This window comes from Urocampus carinirostris, chromosome 17 (genome assembly GCF_059441175.1).
Source record: "Urocampus carinirostris isolate Australia breed hairy pipefish chromosome 17, RoL_Ucar_1.0, whole genome shotgun sequence".
NCBI classification, from domain to species: Eukaryota; Metazoa; Chordata; class Actinopteri; order Syngnathiformes; family Syngnathidae; genus Urocampus; species Urocampus carinirostris.
Genome location: NC_142365.1, coordinates 20,166,062 through 20,193,378, shown reverse-complemented (window position 1 = coordinate 20,193,378; position 27,317 = coordinate 20,166,062). Strand labels below are relative to the sequence as shown.

The 27,317-nt window shown below is 37.7% G+C and overlaps 1 protein-coding gene across 1 annotated transcript; it reads right to left on the bottom strand.

Moving 5' to 3' along the window:
* Positions 1–104: 104 nt before the first annotated feature.
* On the bottom strand, positions 105–23,801 carry vps11 (VPS11 core subunit of CORVET and HOPS complexes). The gene is made up of 16 exons (XM_088321487.1): positions 23,602–23,801; positions 22,581–22,729; positions 21,496–21,631; positions 20,941–21,104; positions 18,340–18,575; positions 17,128–17,320; positions 13,233–13,384; positions 11,921–12,107; positions 11,671–11,814; positions 11,070–11,270; positions 9,655–9,816; positions 8,111–8,244; positions 6,134–6,336; positions 5,892–6,063; positions 3,671–3,893; positions 105–293 (listed from the first exon to the last, which is right to left on the bottom strand). The coding sequence occupies exons 1-16, from the start codon at positions 23,741–23,743 to the stop codon at positions 132–134; spliced, it is 2,760 nt and encodes a 919-aa protein (XP_088177613.1). The 5' UTR covers positions 23,744–23,801; the 3' UTR covers positions 105–131.
* Positions 23,802–27,317: the final 3,516 nt, after the last annotated feature.

The following is a 27,317-nucleotide window of genomic DNA, read 5'->3' as shown; positions in this document are numbered from 1 at the left end:
CTATAAATAAATAAAAGAGATTAAATATAATGGATGCATTTTCCAGTGCAGAAAATACACATGCTTGAGAAGTGCAGACATACAATCAATGACAGATACAAGACTGTAATGACTGTTGTGTTTATTTCGAATCAGTTCCTTTTGGTGCGGATGAGCCGTTCTCTTTGCAAATTGACTTCCAGGTGAGGGACACATTTGCTGGCAGGCGAGTCGGTAAGAAGAGTCACTTTGTTAAAAACTCCTCGTCCAAAATAGTCAGCCACGATTGAGAATCCATCGTGAGAGCTCTGTAACTGAAAAACAAAAATGAAAGAAGAAAAGGGTCAACATTTTTCTAACTCGTTGTCATTTGTCATATTCCTAGGAATTGTTTTTGTTGTAGGCTTTGATGACAACAAATGCATTATGGCGTGAAGTAGACATACCCACTACATTGTGGTTTACTTTTTTATCATTTGGATTTTGGTGTGAAAAATGCGAATACATTTTTTATTTTTTATTTCAGTGATGGTCATTCATTTCACAATTGGGAACACACTTGTCTTTATCACCATTAGCTGACTTTTAAAAGATTATCAGGCCGTTTTTCATTTATTAATGTCCTTTCTACCACTCTTTATGAAAAGCGTTCTTGCACCTTTTCATGGTCAGATTTCAAGTACTTTAACAAAATATCCGCAAATATATTTGCTATTCACATATGCGATTTTAACTCCTGCATGTCGCATATTTTCCAGACTATTAGTCTGTCCAGAGAACAAGTCGCACCAGCCGAAAATTGCATAATTATGATGGAATAAACTTTGTTGAGTCACACTCGTAGGATTTTTGGGAGGAACTTGATAAAAACCAGCGCCAAAAACATAAATGTCAACTTGAAAGGCAAATGAAATTAAAAATAAAGCGGAGAACATGGTATACTGACGTTACACGTACATGCATATCTTAGACACGCTCACATAGATCAGTAACGATGTAAAATATGAAGAGTTATTCAGATGATTCTACCATAAATGTTTTCCTTTAAAAAAATGGATTTTCTGTGCTAGTTTTCTTTTTTGAGTACTTGATCATCGTGAAATAAAAACTTAAATCGAGATTACGTCATAACTGACTGAGAGTATACGACCGTAACAAAATAACACGTATAGATCTATAAATAAAAACAGAATTTCAGTTAAATAGTTTTTATTGTTATTATACATAAGTATAACCAAATCAGAGGGCTTCTCCATTCAGAGTAAGAAAGCGTTTTAGAGAGCGGCTGGCTAGCTGCATGGTACCATCGGGTAACCATGACTTCGGCCAGGTCTCCGCGATGATTAAAATACAAGTCATGAATGTAGTGGTGTACCATGCGATGTAGCTCTAAGTCATCCATTTTATGGGTAATGGATCTGGCTTTGGTGAAATACAGGCACGGGGTGGCTTAGGAGAGATGTTTTCCTAGCCATAGCACTAGGCCAGACCTGCAGCCTCGCTATTGCTTTCTTGCCTGACACCGCATTAATCGATTCCCGGACGCATTTTTTTTGTGCTGTTCTGACGTTCCTCAGAGTCAGATATAATTAATGAATTTATTTTCAATGTAACGAGCCGCTAAAGCTCCTGGTTGTCGCATTTGTCTTGGTGGACAGTTGGGCGCCTGCCCGGCTGTTTGACTGACAGCATACACCAGCCTATCACACACTGCTTGCAAACTTTGCCTCGACTTTATTGGCTAGTGCTGTTAAAACTTGCCTCTGAATGTCTGACACCGTTAAAACTCGAAGTGTGACAATTTTGGTTGTCCAAACACTATCACTCACAAACATGAAACTATAAGTGCTTGAAAAATCTTGTGATTACACAATCACACTATGTCACATCGCGATGTCGATTAGATTTCGGTTAATTGTGCAGCCCTAGATAACGCTTCGTACAACTTAAGTCAAGTTAAATTCAAGACTTTTTTAAATGCCTTGTAAAATCAAATTTAAGACCCATTTGCCAAAAAAACACAAAATTAAAACCAACAAAACAAAACAACACATGTATTAGAGGCAATTTTAAACAAATGTTTAATTTTTTTTAATCAAATTTTGGTCCAATTAAAATCTTTCCATCTAAATAGCACTCTCAAAGCCCTTTGAGACTTCTTGTGATTAAGGGCTATACAGATAACCGCGACTTGACTTGACAATGAAAACAATAAATAAAACGGATGTTTACAGAACTAGATAGATAGATAGATAGATAGATATATACTTTATTCATCCCCGTAGGGAAATTCACACTTCCAGCAGTCTACCCCGTTGTTTATTAACAGATTAACATGATGCCCTAGGGTGCTTGTAGCGGAGCGGATGACGTCACGCCAGTCCAAAAGTTCGACATTCCTGCGGCAGATGGAAATCTTTTCTTTGTGAAAATCCAGGGATACACGACCTCGTGTTAGCAAGTCCGCCTCCTCTCCGATTCCCCCCGGCTTTCGTGTCTCTGTTTAGCGACGTTGAAGCCGGATTTCTCCAGGTAGCTCCGGGTGGCTACACGTTAGCGTCCGGAATGCTAAACGTGAGCCACGTTTCCGCAAAACACAGCAACTGCGTTCCCTGTGCGCTTCGATGTTTTCCACCCGCACTCGATGATCTTATTTGGTCGTGAGTTCGCATTTACCATAATTGCGGATGGTACCGAAGACTTATAACGCCGCTAGCCGCTTCGCTAGCTCCGGCTGTCCTTTCACCATGGGCCCCTTCATCACGCCGGCACGAGAATTCTTTAGGGCAAGGAGCTGAAACTTCTTGAGTACACACATCTATTGTGCGCTAAAACCCATGTCCATAGGATAGAAGTAATCCATAGTGTAGTTGTCAAAACGGGAAGAAAAAACGCCGAAGATAGGAGCAGACAATAAAACAATTGGGCAGCTGCTGGAAAAGGCAGCCGCTCGTGGCAGCGCCGCTTTGAACTTCATAGCTCCTCAGTCAAAACTGACAGATAACTACTAATACCAAATAACTATTCTGCTGCATTCATGGAGGATTTTATCATGATGCATGAAAAATGACTTTGTGGTCCAGTGTAAAACTCTTTTGAAAAACATAACACTATATTCATTACCACTTTTGAGTGTAGCATTATAAAAACACATAATCGGAAAAAAAATTGAGAAACAATATTACTATTTCCCTAACCCTAAATCTTAGTGTCCACATTTTTGAGACTTTTGACATTGGATCTAATTTTTTTTAATGCCAATTAATCCCAATTTTTAGAATAATGAATTCATTGCCTTTTAAGACTTTTCAAGGATACGCGGAAACCCTATTTATAGGCCAACGCCATACAAACTAATGCAAGCTATAGTTATTCATGAGAGAAGAAGAAATGCAATGCGAAAGACAAGCTGCCAGAGATCAGTGTCAACCTCATTTTGCTGAGAAACATGGCAACAACTTCAAGCATTTACAAGCACTTCACCCAAAATGTATCCATGTTTCAGTCCTTAAAAACATAACATTACAATCCAAGCATTTCAAGGATTTCAAGCACCCTGTTGTAAACACAAAATAAAAAATGCTACAATTTTCTAGCGAAATGGTAGACCAAAATGATAATGTAAGGATGAAGTAGACAAAGACTCTTTGAGCTCAGTGTGTTTGCTAGCATATTGTAGTGTTGTTTGTACCTGTGTGCTGAAGTGGTCATGCAGTTGACATTTTTGGTCCTGCGCCCGAAGCATATCCATAACTTTTCGATTTTCTGGAGCGCAAGTCGGGCACTCGGCCTCGTTGTCGGCGTAACTTTCGAAGCAGTGTTGGTGAAAAGAATGGCTGCACAGGAAATGAATGGACGGCAGCTCTAAGGGACTCTTGCACATGTTGCACTTGGTCTTCTGGAAGATTTTCGCACTGCAAAAAGTCAATGAGTTGCAATAGGTCAGGCACTTTTGCCTTTTATAGATCAGGTAATGGTGAAATAGTAATCCTGTGCAGTCTTTTGATACAATTTTGTGATTAAGAGCTATAAAAATAAATGTGACTTGACTTTTATCAGGTATCGTGAGCGGGCGGCTTGAGAGATTTGATATACTGATTCCTGATTTATCACATGGACTTTGAAATGTGACACAATTACCTGAATCAACTTTTAGGAGCTTTTGTTCATTAGAAAAAAAACACACTCAACTTAATGCGTTGCCTCAATCCACAGTCTGAAAACCTAGCACATTCTTGCGCTCCAAACAGTCCCCTTTCACAACGCATAACAGGGTTTATAGACCGTTTTTAAGGCCAAATTCAAGCACTTTTATAAGAACTTTCAGAGGCCACTTTCCAATTTCTCCAGTAGCTTTAAAATTTTAAATTAAAGTTTTTTGCTGACAGTTTTACTACAGTTGCAGTTTTACTACACCATTCCGGTGGATTTTTTCTTGCTTTCTGAATCAAACCAAGACATTCTTAAAGGATAAAAAACAGCATCTCATTATTCTGAGACTCACTCTGTCAAACTGTTAAGGCCCCCCCAAAAACGTTGCATGTTTTGTATTCAATTATTTTATTAGTGTTTTTTTTTTCTTTTTTGTTTTAATAGTTTCACTACAACTTGGCATATAATTCAACTTTTTAATGGATAGTATAATTATTACAACCTAATAACATGATAATAACATTGTAATAACAGGGTTATAACATGGGTTGCTATTTTAGACATTCATTTCATACTAGTAACCCTTCACACTAATCAGAAAAAAATAAAGAAATGTGGTGTCACCTGTGCTATACTGTATACTCTTGCTGGTTACTCAAACTGTGCAAGAAAATGGAATGTTTTTGTATTTACAAAAAAAGTGTCATTTATTTCAAGATAAACTTTTGTATTTAAAAACCACAATGGACCTATGGCGAAGCCTCGCTCTAAAACGCGATGAGCCAAACAGAGTGTGTCCAGTTAACCCAATAGACTCGGACATTCTGAGTTCCCTCGTCCATAGGATCTATCACTATTTGTCAGTTTTCTTTTGTTTTTTTGCGTGTGTTTTTTTAAATGTTTAACTTTAACATGGTCAAATGGTGTGCAAATATGATATGAGGTATTTTGAGAAGCTCGGCAATGGATTGTGTGTATTTTTTACCTTTTTCCAGGCCACATCTAAATTGTGTCTGCTTTGGATAAAGTTACAGAAATGTGTTCAGCCACAGCACCAACTCAATGTGGATAAAGATACTAAGGATGTCTATATCTGTTCTTAGGTAAGTCAAGATAGTATTTGAGGCAACATATTGTCAATTTGCTAGAGAGAAATATGGAGTTATTTATAACGTTAACATCTCTAACGTTCGGCTGACGTTAGGTAAAGTTAGCTCTGGGCTACATTCAACATATCGTCACTTTGTTAACTGGGAGTTCAGTGACCTGTTATGTGCTAGTTCTTTATACTTTGATAATCAAACGTGAGTGAAAACAAAGCTAGCTATGCTAACACGGAGCTTTAAGTCAAGTTTAGATTATCAAAAGCTAGTAGCAAATAACAAAGATTATTTTACAAGTCACGTCAAGTTGGGTTAATTAGTTGAAGGTAAATCACATTTCCTACCCTGCAGTGTATGAACAATGCTGATCCTCTAGCTTGTTGTTTAAGATGGTTATGACATTCGTCGAAATTTTCGAAAATGAAATCATGAATATAACCCTCAAATGTATAGTTCAAGCCCTTTTGGTGACTTGAAGATGATATGCGATCTTTCTTAGCCCAAAAAGGATCAATTGCCTCCAGTAAAATGTCTCCTACAGTGACATTTGCCATAGTGCTCATCCCAAAATGTTTAATGTTTGTTCGAGTGAGTATCCATAAGTCAATTGTAACTTGCGGGAGATGCCGACAAACCTGAAGCTAATAGACAATTTACCTTGTCTTGAGTTCCTGGATCTCAGAGCGAAGGTGAGCAGTTTCTTGGCGATATTTTTGTATTTTGAGTTCGTCATCTTCAATTTGTCGGCTCTCCCTCTGCAATTTGTTGATCAAGTATTCTTTGATAACAGATAGCGTCGCTGTTGAGTTGTGTGCCAGTGTCTGCACCACTACAAACACACAAATTGAAAGCTTGATTTTCTCTACATAGGCAAAAAGGAATGTATGTTTGACATATACCAAGTAAAGGAGGCATGAGGTTATTTTGGTCAATGTGATGCAAAACTTGACTGATGTAAGCCTTGCAGTCTTCTTCTTTTCTGGCAAAGTAGGCCAAAGCTTGTTCCCACAAGCAACTTTCTTGGTCGCCATATAATTTACAAGCTTCAACCACTTTGTCATATACTTCATTCTGCATGTGGTAGTGCATAATCTGCTGGTACCTGAAGGGAAAAAAATTGTAGTCACATTCCAGGATATATTCCTTTTAAAAAGGTTGCCACAGCAGCATCAGTGTGATAAAATTAGATATATGCCACAGTAGGGGCTGGACTGCGGCAAACAATAGTATTCTCAATTCCAGACTGCAGAGAGAACCTGATTAAATTCTGCATGCTTAAATTCAAGAACCAAACTCAATTTTGTCTCTGTACCAGCCACACCTAATTTGAAGCAGCAGGCTTAAATAACCATAAAAATGGAACACATTCATGTCCATTTCATACATTTTAAGCCTGGCGCACACCTAGCGCCAACCAAGAGCACATATTTACCACTGCCCTGAGAAAAAACGCAAATGAGGGCTACATTTTGTAAAATGTGAGCCTTATATTTCTAGATGACTGCGCCGGGGCAACCATACTATTAAGAATAGTGCCAGATTGTAACCAAGGTCATTGTTGGTTGCCGCAGTGATGGACCAAATTATAGTCGCTTGTCATCGTTCTTAGAGGATTAAAGGAAACTTCAGAAATCTGACATTGATACTGATCATCCGACAAGAGAACAGACGCGTTTTAAATAGACTGCTGTTCAATTCGGATGTAGAAATTGAGGACATATGAGTGAAAAAGTTGAAATATCGTATGTGGTTTCTATTGATTTTATGACATTGTACTGTCAAACCTCCTGTTATGTATTTTTATGAATAATGTTGGCAAAAAACATGGACTAGTCCTCTAGAAAGGCATTCTAAATGCTTTCAGACATCACAGCAGTGTTTTAAATTTAAAGCGCATGACTTTAAAAAAAGAAACAGCTTGCCATTGTCCTCAGTGCTGCCACACCATAACTAAAACTGCACTGTTTAAAATGTAGCAAAAAGTCGTAGCTTGTCTGGAATTCACAGTATTTTTTCTTGAAAAATAAAGTGTGACTAGTGTAGTTTCCCAAACATGTGTAGGTCTGATGTTTTCCACAGTGGTCCATGGAATATTCAGCTAAGATGTGAATGCTAATCCAATTGAGTAATCAAGATGAACGTTGGCTGACTGTTCTTCTATATGACATATGTATGGCCAAATGTAGCCCGCCACATCATTTTGTATGGCCCGCGAGAGCTTAAAATGTCTGACCTTCTAATAATACTTTGACGCCAAACTACATTTCCCACGATGCCTTCTGACTAGTGTCCGTCAAGTGATGGCTTAGCGCCACTACACACGAGTATTTCCATATCATTGGCAATGAGCAGAATTGGGAAATGAATGACGACGAAAATTTTGGAGATTTTTGTATTTTGTATCTCAAGCGAATTTACCCAATATGAAGTAACTAAAAAACAAATAATTTGTTCAGTCATATTATGAATAAGATGATAACAAAATGACTTGATCACACAAGTCTCCAGTGGTAAAATCTGGAAATTTTCATAACTTGGAATTCATCTCTTAAATCAGGCAAAATTTATGTTCGAAAGACATCTCATATCTCAGATTACGCGTAGCTCGTATTTAGAGGTACCACTCTATTTGTGTAAATATCATTTACGTTTAGTGACATATTTTAAAATCAATGCAACTGTAATGCCTGTGACTTGAATAATTAATAAATTCAGAGTTACCTTACACATAGGAGTAGTTCCATTTATTTGACATACCAACTCCATTTAATTACATTTATAGGTGACATCAGGCCCTTTGAGGACAGTCGTTACACTAATGAGATTCTGTCAAAATGAGTGACTTGAATGCATGGAGTGAAATGTGTTTTACTTACAGTTTTCCTTTCTCGTACAGGTAAAGGACACCCTCTTTAAAATTGTGCATCTGACAGAGGACCAGGGCTTTATCAAACACAGTATTGTCACTCCTTAGGAGGGACAATGATTCTCCCCGCAAAATCTTTTTTACCTGTCCAAAAAAATAAAGAAGATCATCATATGTATTCCAACAAATATATATATTCTTAAAATGGAGGTCAACCTCCCTAAGTGTTCCTTAAAACAGTGCTTCTCAAATTTTTTACCATTAAAAACTCTCAACGAACACTGTCCAAAGAAAAGTTCAATCCCGCCACCTGTTTAAAGGGACATTATGTATTATTTAGCACCTTGAAGTAGTGAAAAACCTTTTTCATTCAGGAAAACAATTTTGTTTTAAATAAGCAAAAAAACATGAAGGGCATTTAGGGGGAGCTGTCTGCCATCTTGCTGCTAAGGATTCCCCCAAAAAGCAAATTTATGTATTTTTCCTTTACTTGCTTTTTTTCCTATTTGCCTTATCTGTTTTCTGCCTTTCTCCTTTTCTTCTCTTTTTTACTTTTCTTAATTCTTTTCCTCATTATTTTAGTCCTTCTTTAAGTCTCATTTCTTCTCTTTTACATACATATATACATATTACAATACACATTAAACCGAGAGTATTGACACACAGCTGAAGAAATGGAGAGACGAAATGGAGAGACTGCTTAACCCAGGCATTTACAAAGTTCGGCCCAGGGACCATTTACAGCCCATGATAAAATTTCTACTGGCCCGCGGGCTCTCTAATAAAATTTATAATAAGTGGCCCACCAGTAATGTAGACCGCGGTATAAAATACATTTGTACAAAAAAAAAATGCCATTTCACCAAATGATGGCAGAAGCCCTTTGGCCACCTTGGCTTTGGCTTTCTGTGAGAAACTAAGCCCACCCTATTTCTGACATGGCGACTGAAAATTAAAAAAGAGAAAATTGATTGTGAGGGCCGCCGCTTCCAGGAAATGTACAATTTGAAATATTTTTTCCACTGAAATCCAAAACAACTGGGTCTGATAATTTGCCAAGAGACTGCCTTTTTTTCCCAAATAATATAATATTAAGAGGCACTGCAAGGTGACACATGCTGACTTAAAAAAACTAACTGGAAAGGAACGCAGTGAAAAAGTGAAGCAGCTGGCAGCTGTTTTAACAGGACAGCACCGGTTTTTCACTAGACCCTGTGAGTCAAATGAAAACTATACAAAGACGAGACGCTGATCACCATGCACTGCAAAACTTTCACATCGGGTGAATTTATTAAAGTTCAAAGAATGCCAGGCTGAATAGTTGGCCCTCACACATTTTGGCCCTCACAAATCTGGCGAGCTTTCTGAGAAGTTTAGACACCCCTGGTTTGCACACTGCAAATGAGTGTTTTTAGCATCAGGAGTAAAATTTGTGAGATAATGAGATAAAACCGAATGCCTTTTCAGTAAAATAATAGGGTAATTTGGATATAAAAGGGAAATTATGTAGAGAAAATGTTTCAGAAGTGTATCTAACTTTGAGAGTGTTCTGACCTCAGGGTCTTGTTCATGCGCCCAGTCTTGCAATTCCAGCTCAAGCAAAGTGTCATAAACGCCTTGAGGAGATTTGGGATCCACCTCAATCATGTGCTTCAGGTATGCTTTCAGCTCTCGCGGGTTGTTGGCAAAAATTGGAATGAATTCCTCAGAGTTGGCCTGAAACAAAAAAGTACCACAGAATTGTTAGTGCACATTTGCAATCATTAATAATAACAAAGATAGTAATTATGGTAATAAGTGACTAATCAGATGTTTAAATTGAGGACTTGATTTGTGAGTGAAATAGTTAAAATGTTGTGAGTACATTGTAAGTATTGAACAAAATACGTTCAAAGCTCCCGTTTATCTCATATATTAATATTGTTGGCAAAAACATGGACATATTTATGTAGAGGCATCACAAATGTTTCCAGACATTACTGCGGTGTTCTGTATTTAGAGCGCATGTGTTGTGGAATAAAGCAGTTTGCCGTTTTCCTTGGTCCCCCCACGAAAAAATAAATAAATTAGGCGCTCTGTAGTTAAAGCTGCAGTGTTTAAATTGTAGCAAAAAAATTGCAGCTCGTAGTCCAGAATTTACAGTATTTAAAATTTTTAGAATCTTGTTTTAAAATGTATTGATATTGATTTTCTTTTGAAGTAATCAGATACTGAGTTATATATGAACAAATTGATTATTGATGGCCTTTACCAATACATTTCATTTTAAATGCATAATTAAGGAGGGTACTTTGCCATTTATTTGAAATCCACGCAAAAAATATTTCATGGGGTGTTTCAAGAATTCATCTCCTTTGAGATGTAAATATATCAGAGAGTATATGATTAAGGCAAATGAAATGAAAACGTTTAAAGATTCCGAATAGAATTCCGCATAGTTACAGAGAGAAGATCAATCGTTTACACTTGCAATCAAGTCAAGTCAAGTCACATTTATTTGTATAGCCCTTAATTACAAGATGTCTCAAAGGACTACACAGAATTACAATTACACAATCTGATCTTAAACTAACATAAGAAAAAGCACATATTTAAGCACTGGAGATGACATGCAAATTTTGCAAACATGAACACAGACTTGAACGCAGGACCTACGTATAACCTGTAAAGTGTACTTGCTGACCAGTCAACCACCATGTGTCTGCGGAATATAAAATAAATCCACCAAAACCTAAATTGATTGCTGTCCATTTTAAATGGTCGCAAAGTCCTTTAAAATTTGGGTAGTGACCAACAACTATCCACCTTTTTTCTGAAACACGGTTGTAGTTGGTGACTATGATGTGATTTTTACAACAGAAAATGTTTAACTACCACGGTAGCACGTGATTATTTGAATTGCTTGCCACTGGCTGTACCATATCTATTCCAGTTGCCAATAGTATAAAAAAATTATATTTCAAACCAACCTTTTTGACCAGGTTCTTCTCCAAGTACGTGTCAATTTCAGCAGTTTCTCCGCTTGGCTGGAAGTTGGTGCATAGTCCCTTAAGAAAGTGTGTAGTACCTTCAGGAATATGATGCATTAATGTCTTGCCATAACGTTTCATGTTGCTTTCAGCTTGCTCAAAAGGAAGCCGTCCAATGTACCGTAATCCTTCCTCATAGTTCTGTATTTTGAAAGAAAATGTATTAATATAGAAGTGCACTAAATACCACGTGAAAGGCCTTGTGGTTGAACACAGCAGGAGAGTACATGGAGGATGGGAAAGGGGTTTATTGCACTGAGTTAGTGTATCAAAAAGGTTGGATTTTATTTTCAACTCATTCAATTCCAAAGCAATGTCAACTTAAGTTTCAATGCCTGTATCCAGGATGTTGTCCATAGCTCATGACCATAGGTCCCTGTTCTTAAATATTGTAAATTGTAACAACAAATTTAGATAATATAGATAAAGTGAAAACAAAACCTAAAATAACGAATTTGGAGTCATCTGTTCATTAGAAATTCAAATTCAAAGGCACTCCCATACTTTTGTTGAAACGGTGGTCTTGGTCCAGTTTATTTACCTTGAGATCTTCCAGTTGAATCTTTAAAAACCATTCATGGTGCATATGCTTCTCTGCCAAGTATACAGCGTGGCTGTGGTAGCCGGCCTGGCGCAGAACTTTAATGGCGATCTCCACATCAAAGTGGACCTCACTTTCGCTACTCTATCCAAAACACATAAGATTCAAATCCTTAAGGAAAAATGCAACATTTGTCGTGGGGATTAAAGACTTCCTAAAAAAAAATCAATTTGATGTTGGTTCCAGTCACCTTAATAAACTCTTCCAGCTTGAAACTGTCTTTGAGTTTTGTGTAACAGTTGAGCAGTAGTGTGGTATGGTCTGCATTGGCAAGTGACTGCCTGTGCAAAGCTTGGAGATATGCCGTCAGGTTATGGATCCTCTGTGCGTCCAGAAATTTACGAATAACGTAGGATGGTTCCAATTTTCCAATCGTGCTGTGAGAACCACATTAAAGATTCAGATTCAGAATATTTATTGACATTGTCAAAAAGACCAACAAAACTTCGTTTGGACTGTCCGTTCATTCAATGATTGAAAAAATATATAAAATCCATAGAATAAATATCCATAAATAACCCCAAATCTAAACAATGACCCAGTTTAAGCATTAAATATTCAGACATGGTACCAAAAAATTTAAATGCAGCATAAACAAATAGTCGATTGCAAAGGCTGTAGAGATTGATGTATAACATTTTGAGGGAGAAATGATCACTACTTTAATGGTAGTGTTTTAAACTGCAGTATTTTTGAAAATGCCACTCATATAAAAAAATCGGGGAATAAAAAAGAGCCACATTAGAAAAACCTCAAATACCTTTGAGTATATCAATGCAATTTTTAATTGCATGTTGCCAAGTGTTAAATCTCCTAATTTTTGTCAGCCAAGGTAACATTTGCATCATTTTAGTGTTCTTTTCAACTACAGAGGTCGCTAAAACGCCTTTTTTTTTGCAAATATCTCCTGATTACAAGGCACAACTTTTTGGCTACACTTTAAAAACTGTGGTTTTAAATACAATGTGGCTTGTTTTTTGGGTGGCGGGAAAAACATTGGACACAGGAGCGAGTAATATGAATAATTAGTTCACAGAGGTCCAATTAAATTGTATGATTAATAACAACTACTGTTATTGTAAACAAGTAACAAATTGCTTAAGTGTACAGCAGTCACATCTTGAAATAATTATGACGCTCTTCAAGACAAATTGGTCCATGATTTTCCCAGCATTATTCATATAATACATAACAGGGGCATAATGGCCGGTTAAACAATACTGCATCCAATGTTTTGCAATTATGATCAGCGATATATTTTGACTGATCAATCAATGCACAAATTTGGTACTGATTTATTTTTTGCGCAACCCTAGCCTACTACCAACCCAACCCTACTGTAGTTCTAATTCCATGCGCCTCATAGTCAGATGCGCCCTATAAATGAAAAAATATACATAAACCCCCTTTTCTGGGGAGTACACAATATAATCCGGTGTGCCTTACAGTGAGGAAAATATGGTAGCTACTAAAACTATTTAGGAGTGTGTACTATGGTTTACCGAATGTACTGCTGAATAGCTCCGTCATGGTCTCCTTTAACGTAGAGATGATCCCCATACTGCCTGAAGATCTCCGATAGCCCGTCACTGTCTAGATGCTGACTTTTAGCCAGGTTTATAGCCATCACAAATAAATTTTTCTTAAACAACATCTAGTGGAAAAAAAAGATATTTTGGTGAGAGAATTTATCAGCGAGGCAAATAGTAAATAAGAATTCTGACAGAAACCATTATTAACCGAATTCACTTCACTTCCAGCCTTAGTATAACAGTTTAACTTGGTTTATTTCAGATATTTCCCAGATTATTGTTTAATGCAACCTTTTTCAGGCGTCAAGCTACTATTTTGTTACTGATTATGGAAATAGCTACCAGTTTTTGTAATTTTTAGAAGTAGGGTTACAATAAGCACAGTCAACCACTAAAACATTTTTAAAGACACTAATTGTGTCAATGACTTCTCATGCCAGTTAGAAATCCAATTTCCCAAAAAATCACTATGACCCATCACTGGTTAGCTATTTTCAGAATTAATCAGTGGGCTGTACAGGTGGTTTAAGATGGCTACCTTGTGCCCGTGGACACCAGATGGAATACCCCTAATTTAATGTCCATGTTTGTTTAGTGTTTACAACATTATGTCTCCTATTCGTTTAAAACAAGTGGTTTTATAATTCATATATATATATATATATATATATATATATATATATATATATACTGGACTGTCTCAGAAAATTAGAATATTGTGATAAAGTTCTTCATTTTCTGTAATGCAATTAAAAAACAAAAATGTCATACATTCTGGATTCATTACACATCAACTGAACTATTTCAAGCCTTTTATTATTTGAATATTGCTGATTTTGGCTTACAGCTGAAAAAAACTCAAAAATCCTATCTCAAAATATTAGAATACTTCCTCAGACCAAGTAAAAAAATAATTTTATAACAGCAAAACTAAATCAAACATTTGAAAATGTCCATTGATGCACTCAGTACTTGGTTGGGAATCCTTTTGCAGGGATTACTGCATCAATCCGGCGTGGCATGGAGGCAATCAGCCTGTGGCATTGCTGAGGTGTTATTGATACCCAGGATGCTTCGATAGCGGCCTTCAGCTCATTTGCATTTGCAGGTCTGGTGTCTTTCATTTTCCTCTTAACTATACCCCACAAATTCTCGATGGGGTTCAGGTCAGGGAAATTAGCAGGCCAATCAAGGACAGTGATGCCATGGTCAGTGCACCAGTTACTGGTGGTTTTGGCACTGTGGGCAGGTGCCAGATCATGCTGGAAAATGAAATCCTCATCTCCATAGAGCTTTTCAGCAGATGGAAGCATGTAGTGCTCTAAAATCTCTTGGTACACAGTTGCATTTACTCTGGACTTGATGAAACACAGTGGACCAACACCAGCAGCTGACATGGCTCCTCAAACCATTGCTGACTGTGGGAACTTCACATTGGATTTCAAGCAACTTGGATTTTGCTCCTCTCCAGCCTTTCTCCAGACTCTGGCGCCTTGACTTCCAAATGAAATGCAAAACTTGCTTTCGTCTGAAAAGAGGACTTTGGACCACTCTGCAACTGTCCAGTGCTTCTTCTCCATAGCCCAAGTCAGACGCTTCTTCCGTTGTCTTGAGTTCAGAAGTGGCTTGACCATGGGAATACGGCTATTGTAGCCCATTTCCCGGAAACGTCTGTGAACTGTGGCTTTTGATACCTGGACTCCAGCTTCAGCCCACTGTCTTTGAAGCTCCCCCAAATTCTGGAAGCGGCTCTTCTTCACAATTTTGTTAAGGCTGCGGTCATCTCTCTTGGTTGTGCAGCGTTTCTGGCCACATTTTTCCCTTCCAAGAGACTTTTTGTGGATATGCTTTGAAACTGAACTCTGTGAACAGCCTGCCCTTTGAGAAATTTATTTTTGTGTCTTACCCTCCTGATGGAGGGTATCAATGATGGTCCTCTGGACAGCAGTCAGATCAGCAGTCTTCCCCATACTTGTGATTTAGTTTACTGAACCAAGCTGAGTGTTTTTAAGGCTCAGGAAACCTCGCAAGGTGTTTCGAGTTAATTAGATGATTCAGGTGATTAGCTGAATAGCCTACTTGTATACTTTTTCATGATATTCTAATATTTTGAGATAGGAATTTTGAGTTTTCTTAAGCTGTAAGCCAAATTCAGCAATATTAAAATAATAAAAGGCTTGAAATAGTTCAGTTGATGTGTAATGAATCCAGAATGTATGACATTTTTGTTTTTTTAATTGCATTACAGAAAATAAAGAACTTTATCACAATATTCTAATTTTCTGAGACAGTCCAGTATATATATTCAGATTCAGATATACTTTATTGTCATTCTAGTACACGTGTGTACAGAACGAAATGTCGATACATCTGACCCGCACAGTTTCCTTGAATGTACAGATATAAATAAAATGTTGTATTGAGTTGGAGTATTGAAGTACTAATAATATACTAAATAATTATGGCTATGTATAGTATTATACAGTAGTGCAAAGAGTGCAAGAGTAGCAGCTAACCAGATGTGCAAAATGGGCAGTCAGGTAAACAAGTCACTGTACAGTAACAATAACACTGTAGAACGAGTGCAGAGGAGAACAGATGTGCAAAGGAGTGGCTAGGTATAAAGAACTCCTAGTAGTGCAACAAAACAAAACAAACAAACAGATGTACAGATTAGCAGCAGTGTAGACTTACTATGTGTGTGACTATTGCAGAACCTGGTGGTCCTGCACCGCACATTGCAGTACCTCTTCCCAGAGGCTAGCAGAGTGAACAGTCCATATATATATATATATATAATTGTTGTTGAAGGCTTCTTAAGCCTAAGAGACATTTTAAGTTCAATTGACTATCATTTCCTGACGTTGTGTCCTAAATGCGGTATTTTGAAGTCGAGTTGAGTAAAGTATGTCGAGAACCGGCTCTTCGGCTCGGCTCACTTAAAAGGGTCCTAAACGGCTCTTCAGGTTGTTTTTGATTCTTTAATCAAAACATGACCAAATATTAAGTAAAATTATGCACAAAATGACTTAAAGGAAGGGGGGAATAGAACAAAAAAGAAAAAAATACCAAAATGAAAAAGTAGTGAAAAGCTGAGAAAAAAAGAAACAAAAGGAAGAGAAAAAAAGAAGGAAAAATTTAGAAAAAAGCCAGAAAAAGGAAAAGAAAGAAATGTAGGAAAAAAGTAAATAGAGAACAAAAAGAAAAAGTAACAGCTCGGAAAAAATAAACACAATGAGATTTTTTTTAAGGAATTTAAAAAAAAGTAGAAAAAAAACCACAGAAAAAAGAATAAAAAGCTTGTGTTGCATTCAAATAATTTCCAATTATATCAAGTGAATTGTGTTGCAAACATTGTACTTCCACTAAAAAATGTGATTAAGTACAGTTCTGTATCTGACCACCGACTAAATAAGCCCCCAAAAATGTTAATATTTGGGAAATGTATTTGTCAGTTGCAGATTACTCTTAGTTTTGGTGGGAGTGTAAATGACCTAATTTTGAATTTATCATAATGATTATTGTTATTTGCTTAAACACTGCTTAAAAACTGTTTGGATTATATCATTAAGATTACGTGTGTTTATATTAGTACATGTTCGGATTATATACGTCACTCCTATTTTGAAGGTTCAAAAACTTGTGATGGCATGCTGCGCGCGAACCGCGGAAGCACTTTCCCTCAGTTTGTTATTGTTTTAGCACCCGCTGAAGCGGTACAGTTTCTCACGGTGGTTGGATGTATTTTGTGAACGATGGGATTTGATGCTACACTGTCCACTAAAGTTTAAACTTAACAAATACCTCAAATTAAAAATGACTAAGAAAAGATGTAAAGTCTACATCAGGAGAAATGCAAACTTACTTCGAGCTTGGTCTGTGTGTCTTTCTCCTGGAGAACGTGTATTTTCCCATCTCGGGTGAGGACATAGAAGGCACCCCATTCGGCCATCACATCAATCACATCGTCAAATAGGGAACTATAAGCAATAAATTTGTTGTCCAAATCGTATATGGTCAGAAGCTGCTTGTCTGTTTGACTGCTACCAAACTGTGTCCTATAAAGACAAATAACATGGATTTTCAACCAGTGAAGTACCGTAAACTCCAGACTAGGAAGAGCATTTGATTAAAAGATGCATGCAAAAATTTAAAAAACAAAATTTTGTATTTTAACAAGCCATACCAGATTTTAAGCCACAACTCATTTATGTCCATTTCTTACATTTTAAACCTCTGAGTTCTTTACGTCACGTGTTTTGGGATCTAGGAACTCGTCACGATGGCCATTACAAAGACGACTACATATTTAATATTGCGCTGTAAGAAAACCTGTATAAGGGCTGCGTAGCGTAAATTGTGAGCCCTCTTTTTCTTGAAGGCCAGGGCAACCATACTGTAGACTCTACAGTGTAGAGAGTAGTGCCAGATTCCAACACAGACATGTCTTTTTGTGGTGTTTTCGTTTGTGGTTACCACCGTAATGGACCAAATTGCATTTGCCTGTCTTCATTCCTCTAGGATCATTGGAAATCAAAAGAGACACAGAAAACAGAGTCTTTCAGCAAAATACTATACAAGCTCTTTTATGTGTACGTATTAAACCGTAACGTTATTGACGCACAGCTGAAGAAGTGGAGAGAATGGTAAACGTATTACAATGCATAGCAAAATACACTACTCAAACCAGTGTTTCCGGCACCGCAAGTAAAAATGGTGTGTTAATGAGATTAACCCCAATGACTTTTCGTATGGCAACTATACCACTGGTGGTCTAGTGGTGAAATGTCAGCGCCCTCACCAACGCAAACATTGTTTTGCAACTTTAATCAACAGCACTTACCGACTGATCAATCATTGCACTATTACAGTATATGCCGTCAATATACGGTTATGCACACATTTTACACGGTAGCTCTTCCTGTAGTCTCAATTCAATGCACCTTAATCCTTTGCGCTTTATGTATGAGAAATATCTGATAGAAGATTACTCAGGGGTGCCAGTTATACGGCGGAATATACGGGACTCATGTTTCAACACATTTTGAGTTTTTTAGGTGTGACTTCGTGTTCTTACTTTGTATTTCTAATAACTAAAAAAAGATATCCCCGATGCCAGCGGGCCAAAAGCTTGACTCCATCGAAGGCAAAGCAGGGACCTCGTTCGTCAGGCTGGTAAAGATAAACGCATTCGTCACCGGCCACGATAAATTGTGAATCTTGTGAAGGATCCGTCAGAGATGAACATTGCAGTGCACAACCGTGCGTATCCAGCTCCACTTTTGGATACTCTTTGACACTGAGGTTGTAGCACTAATCAAGAAACAAAAGTATGGATACACAATTTACTCTCATAATCATACGACCATAAAACTTGATGAAATATAACATCAGTGTTTCCCATACATAGGAAGATTCTCACAAACGTGTATGATGAAAGTGCGCACTCGGGTGTTTGTCCCAACTCGCTTGAACTGTGATTAGATGGCTGGCTAAAATGTGACATTGACGAGCATTGCGTTTTCCCCAAGTTGCACAGCCCTTCTACTTCTCACCTAGCACTCTTGGCAACAATAAGTTTATGCCTGGTTTGTGACTGACAGGCACACTAATAGCAACTCCCTACCTGGCCTGCTGCTGCATCCTGCCTTCCAGGCAAAAGAGAGGGCCAAATCTATTGCCACCCTAACCAGAAGTAAACAGGAAGCGCAGAAAAGGACAATGCCAGGTGTCATTTGAGAGGTAAAGTGGTCTTCTACTGCTATAAATCTACAAAAACACATGAAAATAATTCACACAGCAGACAGCAACAAGCTGCAACATGTTGCTGTTCCTAAACAAAACACGTAAATCCATTGTAATGACAACAGAACCAATGAGAGACAGTTGAAATATTTATTAACGTTGCTGACCTCTGTGCAATTGAAGGTATTGCAATTCTCTGGGTGACATTGTTAGTTTTTGTTTTTTTTTCAATACATTGCTGCTTTTTTGGTTTGACTCTCTGGGCTTATGTTCTGAAACAGTGGGAAAATAAACATTTCTATTAATTCAAAACTTATATTAATTTTGTATGCTGTTAAAGTTTGTAATGTTAATTTATTAAACATTTATAGTACGTAAAATATTTGTAATGCATTTATTTAATGATCAAAACGTTTCTAAGCAAAAAGTAACGGTATCAATTGATACTACCATGTATTGATACTTAAATTCCCAGTATGGCCCACTCCTAATATAAACCATTGAAAAATAACCAGCGTTTTGTCAGCAACAATAACAAAAGCAGCAATGCTGGTATTTTATACTATAATCTATGTATGACCAATATGAGTATTACATTCAGTTAAATTTGAAATTCATATCATTGCTTTGTTTTGTTTGTTTGCCGATACGATACCTTAAAATAGTACAGCATAGGCATTAGAAAAACCCTAGTTTTTTGGGGGGTCTAATTAGATGTCAAGCAGATATTATTCTGCCACTGATGGTCATGTATGTCAAAGATCCATTTTAGTTTGGATGTAAATGATCCAATCCAAGCTAGGTTGTCATATATATATATATATATATATATATATATATATCGTAGACCGAAGCCATATCCCCCTAGTAGGAGGTGGCTGGAGTCAAGAACACATTCCCATTTTTTTTACTCTGTCTGGGAGGTTGATACAGAGGAAGGGATTCCCAGGCCCCCCGCTCAACCCAACTGATGTGTTGCAACATCTTGTTGGGAGTCATTAGGTGACCAAACACCAATTCCAACCCCTAATGCAGAGCGCCAAGCAGGGAGCCAGTGTTGTAAGTCTTAGGTATGACCCAGCCAGTCTCGGGGCGGGCGCCCTACCCCAAGGCCAGCTGGTTGTCATAGATGGTTGTAAACATCAAAGATCCATGTTAGCTAGGCTGCTACAGATGGTCATAGAAGTCAAAGATCCATTTAGTTAGGCTGCCACAGACAATCATAGATGCCAATATTCCGATCTAGCTAAGGTGTCAAAGATAGTTGTCTACATCAAAGATCCATTTTAGCTAGGCTGCTACAGATAGTCATAGAATTCATAGTCATAGATGTCAAAGATATATTTTACCCCTAATGCCTTTATAAGAGCCTTGTATGGTTGTCGCCGCTATCGGTGTGTGAGTGTGTGTGAGATTGGGTAAGTGTGAAACATTGTAAAGTGCTTTGGGAGGTCTTCAGTGATTTTAAAAAGTGCTACATAAATGAAGACCATTTACTATTAAACTCCGGTCTGGTTTACCATGCTTTGTGGGTGTGACATGTTTACCGTGTCGTTGCCTTACATAACTAAAGTATTTTTGATTCAATAGCTTGCAAGGGCACATATTTGTCATAATAATAATAATATAATAATTTCCTTGTATTGTCATTCTGTGTAACAATGTACACAGAACGAAATGTCGATTGCACCTGACCCGTTGTAGCGAGCCGATGCAGCCGCAGCCAACAGAGGGCGCCGCCGACCACTTTTTAAGTCTTAGGAATGACTCGGCCGGGGCGCGAACCACCGACCTCCCATAGATCCAGCTTCTAAATTTAGCTCAGAAGATACACCAGAACGATGTGTTTGAATTTTAAATGTACCCTTTAGGGTCCTATAAAATTCTATGGGAAACACTGAACATTGATAGTTCTGTTGGGTCTCAGACTTACATGGACTTTTTCTAGCGTGACAACGTAGAGATGAGTGATTTTGGCAACTTGGCGGAAGGCAAGGCCCGTGACCGGGATGTTTCCTTCATGCAGAATCAACGTTTTACTGTGACGATCTCGAGTGATGTCACCTTTGGTCAAAACCACACTGCCGTCCGTGAATCCTGTCAAAAGAGAAACAAAACCTTTAGGCGCTATCACGGAAACACCGAAACGCAAAATGTTTGAACGATTAGTCGATGATGTCGACAAAAATTGATAATAAAAATAGGTTGGACAATGGAATTCATTGTCAACTATTGTCACCAGACACCTTTTACCAAAAGAGAGGCATCCCTTTATGAATACAATCTCTGCCAATAGCATCTTAGTTTTGAGGGGTAACATAAAAACACAGAAATGTCGGCGTCAACATCAAAAATTTAAAAAGAAAAAACCTTATTTGGTTATTCGACCAATGGTTTCAATAGTCGGTGACAAGTCGATTACTAAAATAATTGTTAGTATCAGCTCTTGTTTGAACACAGACATTTTAAAAAATCTTAACTGACAGACCAATTGCCATGAAGCTGAGGTTCTCATGTACACTGAGGCAAGAGACTTCTGCTGGTTTGTTGCCGGGAATTGCAGGGAAAATTCTCGTGCAGAGAGGATTTCCACTATCTTTTTTGTCCAGGTTCCAGACCTTCACCTGAAAAGCAATTTGATTAATAGATTAATTTGATGTAAAATAATAGTGAAAGGCCTCATTTAAATACAATGAATTCCAGACTACCAGCCATGGTGCGGCTTATTTTTTTTTTTGGGTGGCACTAAGAAAACGGCAAGCTGCTCTTTTCTACAACGCGTGCACTCTAAATACAAAACCCCACAGCAACATCTGAAAACATTTATGACGCCCTTTTAGATGGGAAATTAGTCCCATGTTTTTACCAATGTTATTCATAAACGGTAATACAGAACAGGTGCAAAATAGGGAGTTTTGACAGTACTTTATTATTAATATGAAAAACATACTCATGTTTATCTATGTCACCCACAAATAAAGTCCACAATTGATATGTACATCCAGTAAGTTATCAAAAATGGTAAGGTTATCTATACATATCATAAGCGTCAATGTCAGGTGGCTGAAGTTTCCTTTAATCTCAGAGGAACGATAAAAAGCGAATGCAATTGGGTCTGTTACCGTGGTTACTGACAATGATAACTCAAAAAACACCTCTGTGTTGCAATCTGGCACTATTCTCCACAGTATGGTTGCCCTAACGCTGTCATCAAGAAATATAGAGCTAACATTTAATGCGATGCAGCCCTCATTCCAGTTTTCTTTCGGCGCAGTAGTAAATATGTGCTCGTCTTTGTTGTTGTCATCTTAAATAGTTTGAAAACACGTGATGTAAACAACGCAGAGCAACACTAAAATGACGCAGTAGATAACAGTGCCAGGTGTGCGCCGGGTTTAAAATGTGCAAAATAGACGTGAATATGTTCAATTATATGGCTATTTAAGCCTGCAGTTTAAAATATCGTGTCCCTGGTACAAAAACAAAATTAAGTTTAATTCTTAAATTTGAGCATGTGGATTTTAATCAGGTGGGCTCAGAGGTTCAGAATTTAGGGTACAACAGTATACTTACTAGAGGGTTTATTCCATGTTCGTCTTGTCCCACCGTTACAAGAATGCTGTGCTGCTTCAATTGGTAGATAAGTGTTACTCGTAACTTATAAGCCTGAAAGGTTGTCAGTTGCAAATGACGCATCAAAAACCAGATGTTGCCGTCCATATGTAAGATGGCTAAGGAAATGACTTCAGGTATTGAGCAAGTAGATGCAGTACTTTTGTGATGCACGAACATTTAATGAAACTGAGTCTGACTCGTCTCAGGCGCTATAATTCAAGTAACATTCAAGCCAATAAGCTACCTTCATTTTTTTGCATGGCCCATAAAAATATCCACAATGGATACATGATCATTGCACTAATACCCTAAGTTGCAACCCGCTTAGTAGAACAATGGCGTACAAACTAATACCAGCTGCAGTTAAGCAGACTTGTTGAGAAACATGGCAACAGTTTTACGTACTTAAAAACATTTACCCCGAAATCAAGCACTTTTTAACAGTGAAAACATTAAAATTCAAGCATTTTCAAAGATTTCAAGCACCCGTGAGAACCCTGCGTCTGAAAGATTTTATTGAGTAAAAGTGTATTTTTAGTTTGAACAAATTTATTGACACTAATAACAGCAAACAAACAATGTGAGGTTTGAACAACCCTTCTCGACAATCTTAACAGCAATCAAGCCTATTCACAATTTCGTTATGTCTGGCAATATGAAGTTTTAACATTTTTTTCTGACATTTTTAACATCTTTGTTAGTGTCAATAGATCTACTTTTTTTTGGTTTGAACAAATTTATTGACACTAATAACAGCAAACAATGTGCAAAAGACGCGCCCAATAAACAAGTCAAGCACTTGTACTGATTGTGATAATCTATTACATAGCTATTGTTGTCTTTCTTGCACAGTGACAAAAGTGGATGACAGTAGCAGTCAAGACAACTAGATATTTTTGTTGCAGCTTTCAGACTATTTTGCGATATACTATGTTTTATAGCCTAGCAAAACAAAGCTAGATGCACGAATAAAGGATATCTCCAAGTACGATATGACCACGTCCGGAGTCGCAGGCCGATATTCCCTTGGGAAGAACAAAGGCTTTGCCATTATCCGACGGATCTTTGACTGTCTCTTTGTCAAAGAAAACAAATTTCCTCCACTGTAAAAATGCAGCCATCTTCCTAAATGAGATGGAACAGTGCTGAACATAAAATGCTAAATCACGTGAACATCCCGGAAGCACATTGACGCAGAGCGGAGTACTGCTGCATTCATAGACAGTAGGAAATATCATTCTTCCTAATAATCGCATATTTTATGCTTATGGTTGACTTTCTGTCAATTTTAGAAAAACGATGTACTATAACGGCATACAGCTTTTTAGATAAGAAAGACACTTATAAACCCTGTTCACATACCTGTCAAGCTCAGCCAAATGCTCCACTTGATGATTTCAATTCCCCTTATTAAAGGGACAGTGTGTAATATTCGACCACTAGATGCCGCTGCATCGCGTCATGTAATCGAAAATAAGTACTACAATTCGCAAGAAAGAATATAAACTATGGATACTGGAAGTGACCAAACTGCAGCATTTTCTTCTTTCTCTTTTTTTGACCAGACTTTTGCAAGGTTTTTGGGGGGTTCCCGTAGGTGAGTCTCACGTTGTGTAATACAAACAAAAAATTCTTGACTATCGAGTATTTTAAAAATGCACTTTTACATGATGGTTCATGTATTTTTGCTTATGATTTAAAAAAATAATAATATTAAACTTACCACATAATTGTACATAATATACAATGCTCCTTTAAACCTTTCAAACAACCCACAACATATTTACAGAATATGTCAAATAAAAACAGAGATCATTTATGTAAAACAACGTTATTTGATTTACCAAATAAACAACACAAACAAGTCAAGTCATGTTTATTTGTATAGGCCTTAATCATAAAGAGTCTCAAAGGGCTGCACAGACCACAGATTATTTGAAACCACAGACCATTATTACACCATCCCCTGATCTAAAACCTGCATGAGGGCAAGGAAAAACTCAAAAACCTCAACATGACGAAAATGAAGAAACCATCGTTCAGCTTTTTCAGTGTTGACTTTTGTTGTGAACAAAATACTTGAAGTGCAGTTGCCTATTTCTACTTATTTTAGGTTGTCAGAACTGTATTTACTTATTTTCACTGTAGTGTTAAATTCACTTTATATTGTTGAACTGTTGACTTTTGTGTGGAATTACTTGCAATGCAGTAGCATATGTGTATTTGAGCATGTCTGACTTGAGATTGTGAGAGTTGACTCTTGTCGTGGACAAAATATTTGAATTACAGTAGGATATGTCTACTTGACTAGTTGTCACAGGTTGTAGGAGTTAGATTTACAGTATTGAGCTAACTTTATATTCTTTATAGCTGATTGTTATTTCATTCTATTCTTTACTGTTTATTTTTGTTGCACTTCAAGTTTAGTATAAAACTCTTGCTGGTGAGGTGCAATACATATTACAGGGTTCTATAACACAACTATCGTTCTCGATTCAACTGACTCAAATACTGCTCAGAAAATTTCACTTATTTGGTATACTATAACTTATTTTTTAAGTAACGTAAATAGTTACATTCCCTGGTAAATAGATATTTTTACAATCAAACAATTCAGTTACTAACTCGGGTACCTTTTAGAAGTGGTGAGTAACTACAACTAATTATTTTTTTAGAGTAGTGTGCCCAACGCTGCTTGTGACACACAACCAAATATGCACATTTAAGCAGACTCAATCACAGTATTTTATTTTCGAGTAGTATATTCTGCTTGGATATAAGTCTAAACGGTTGGAAGAATATCTCCATGAGGAGAAATTCAACGCTCTCATACAGTGCGTTTGAGAAAGCGCCACTGTGGTCATTGTGATGGCTGTTCACATCTCACCGCGTACTAACATTAGCATTCTGCTAAATCTCCTGCTTGTTGCTATCAATAAACAGCCGCTTGCCTACCCCAACAGTACATTTATAATGGCCGGCAACTTCAATCAGGTGTGCTTGAAGACTGTACTCCCTAAATTAGTTCGATAAATGGATTGTGCAACTAGGGTATATTAAACTTTGAACTATGTGTATAGTAATATCAAAGTTCCATACAGAGCAGACCCCCCTCCCCTTTTCACTGGCAGAGGATTTAAATTTCTTATTCACCCGTTTTGATGTTATCAGGCTGCCAGCATCCACGCCACAGCCACTGGGAACCACCAGCAGCACACTGGTACTTCAGGAGCACGAATTGAGACTGCTACCCCCGGGAAGGCAGCTGGACCAGATGGAGTACAAGGCAGGGTGCTTAGGGACTGCGTAGACTAGCTCGCTGGGGTTTTTGTCAATATCTTCAACTGGTCCCCGTCACATGCTACCATTCCACCCTGCATTAAGGCCTCCACCAGCATCTCCATCCCAAAAAGTCATTAGTTTCCTGTCTGTGATTTTGATGAGACAGCATTCAGGAAGGAGGTGTAGACGCTGACAACATGGTGTTCAAAAATAAACTAATACTCAATACCACAAAAACCAAGGAGGTCGTACTTGATTTCAGGAGGGCAAGCACAAACCCAGCCCCACTCATCATAAATGGACACGGTGTCAAGAGTCCACTCCTTCAAACTCCCGTGACCTCTCATGGTCCCCCAACACCAGGGCTGTAGAGGGGAAGGCACAGCAGAGACTCCGCTTCCTGAGGGTTCTCAGGTAAGCAACCTAGAACGGACGTTGCTGGTGTCTTTGCATTAGTGTTTAATTAATTGGGATGGAGATGCTTACAAAACATTGATGAGGAATATGAAAAGTGAAAAACCTTTAATCCAGATTTTACCAGGTACCATGAAGTATAAGTGTCTAATGTCCCCAATAATCAGGTAGGCGCCTTGCATGGCTGCTATTGGTGCGTGAGTGTGTGTGTGAATGGGTAAGTGTGAAGCATGTTGTAAAGCGCTTTGGGAGGTCTTCATTGACTTGAAAAGTGCTATATAAATGCATTTACCATTTCTACAAAGTCACAGTGGAAAGCAATCATGCATACGGCCTCACCGTGTGGTATTCTGGGAGCACGGCAGCGTATAAGAAAACATACAGAAAATAATCAACACAGCCCAAAAGATCATTGGCTGCTCACTACCCAATCTAGATGTCATTGTTGGCTTGCGATACTGTAGCAGAGCCATTAACATTATAAAACACAATTCCCACCCCGGCCATGGCCTATATGACCTGTTGCTCTCTGGTAGGCTCTACAGGTCCCTCAAAATCAAGGCAGGCAGGCTTAGAAAAAGCTTCCCTAGAGCAATCACCCCATAAACAAACACAAAAAACTGAAAACATACCTTGCGACTTATATTTTTTTTTCTTTTTGTTATTTGCTAAATGAAACTGTGAAGAAAACATGCTGTTAAATTTAACTGTGAACATGTACACCTTGTAAAACATATTGTTTTTTTATAAATTGCTTCTGCTAAATGTTATTGTACTTTTTTTTCTTTGTACTACTACTAATGCACTTTGTTTTTATTTTCCGTTATATTATTATTATTATAACTTGGCCAGCATTCCCCCCTGAGATCCGATCTGCAACCTCAGTGGAAATGTTTAAATCTAAACTTAAAACTCACTTCTACTCCATTGCATACGAATAACCTACTCCTCTTGTCGGTTGAAAATAGTTTGTGTAATATAGTGTAACAATCTGTGAAG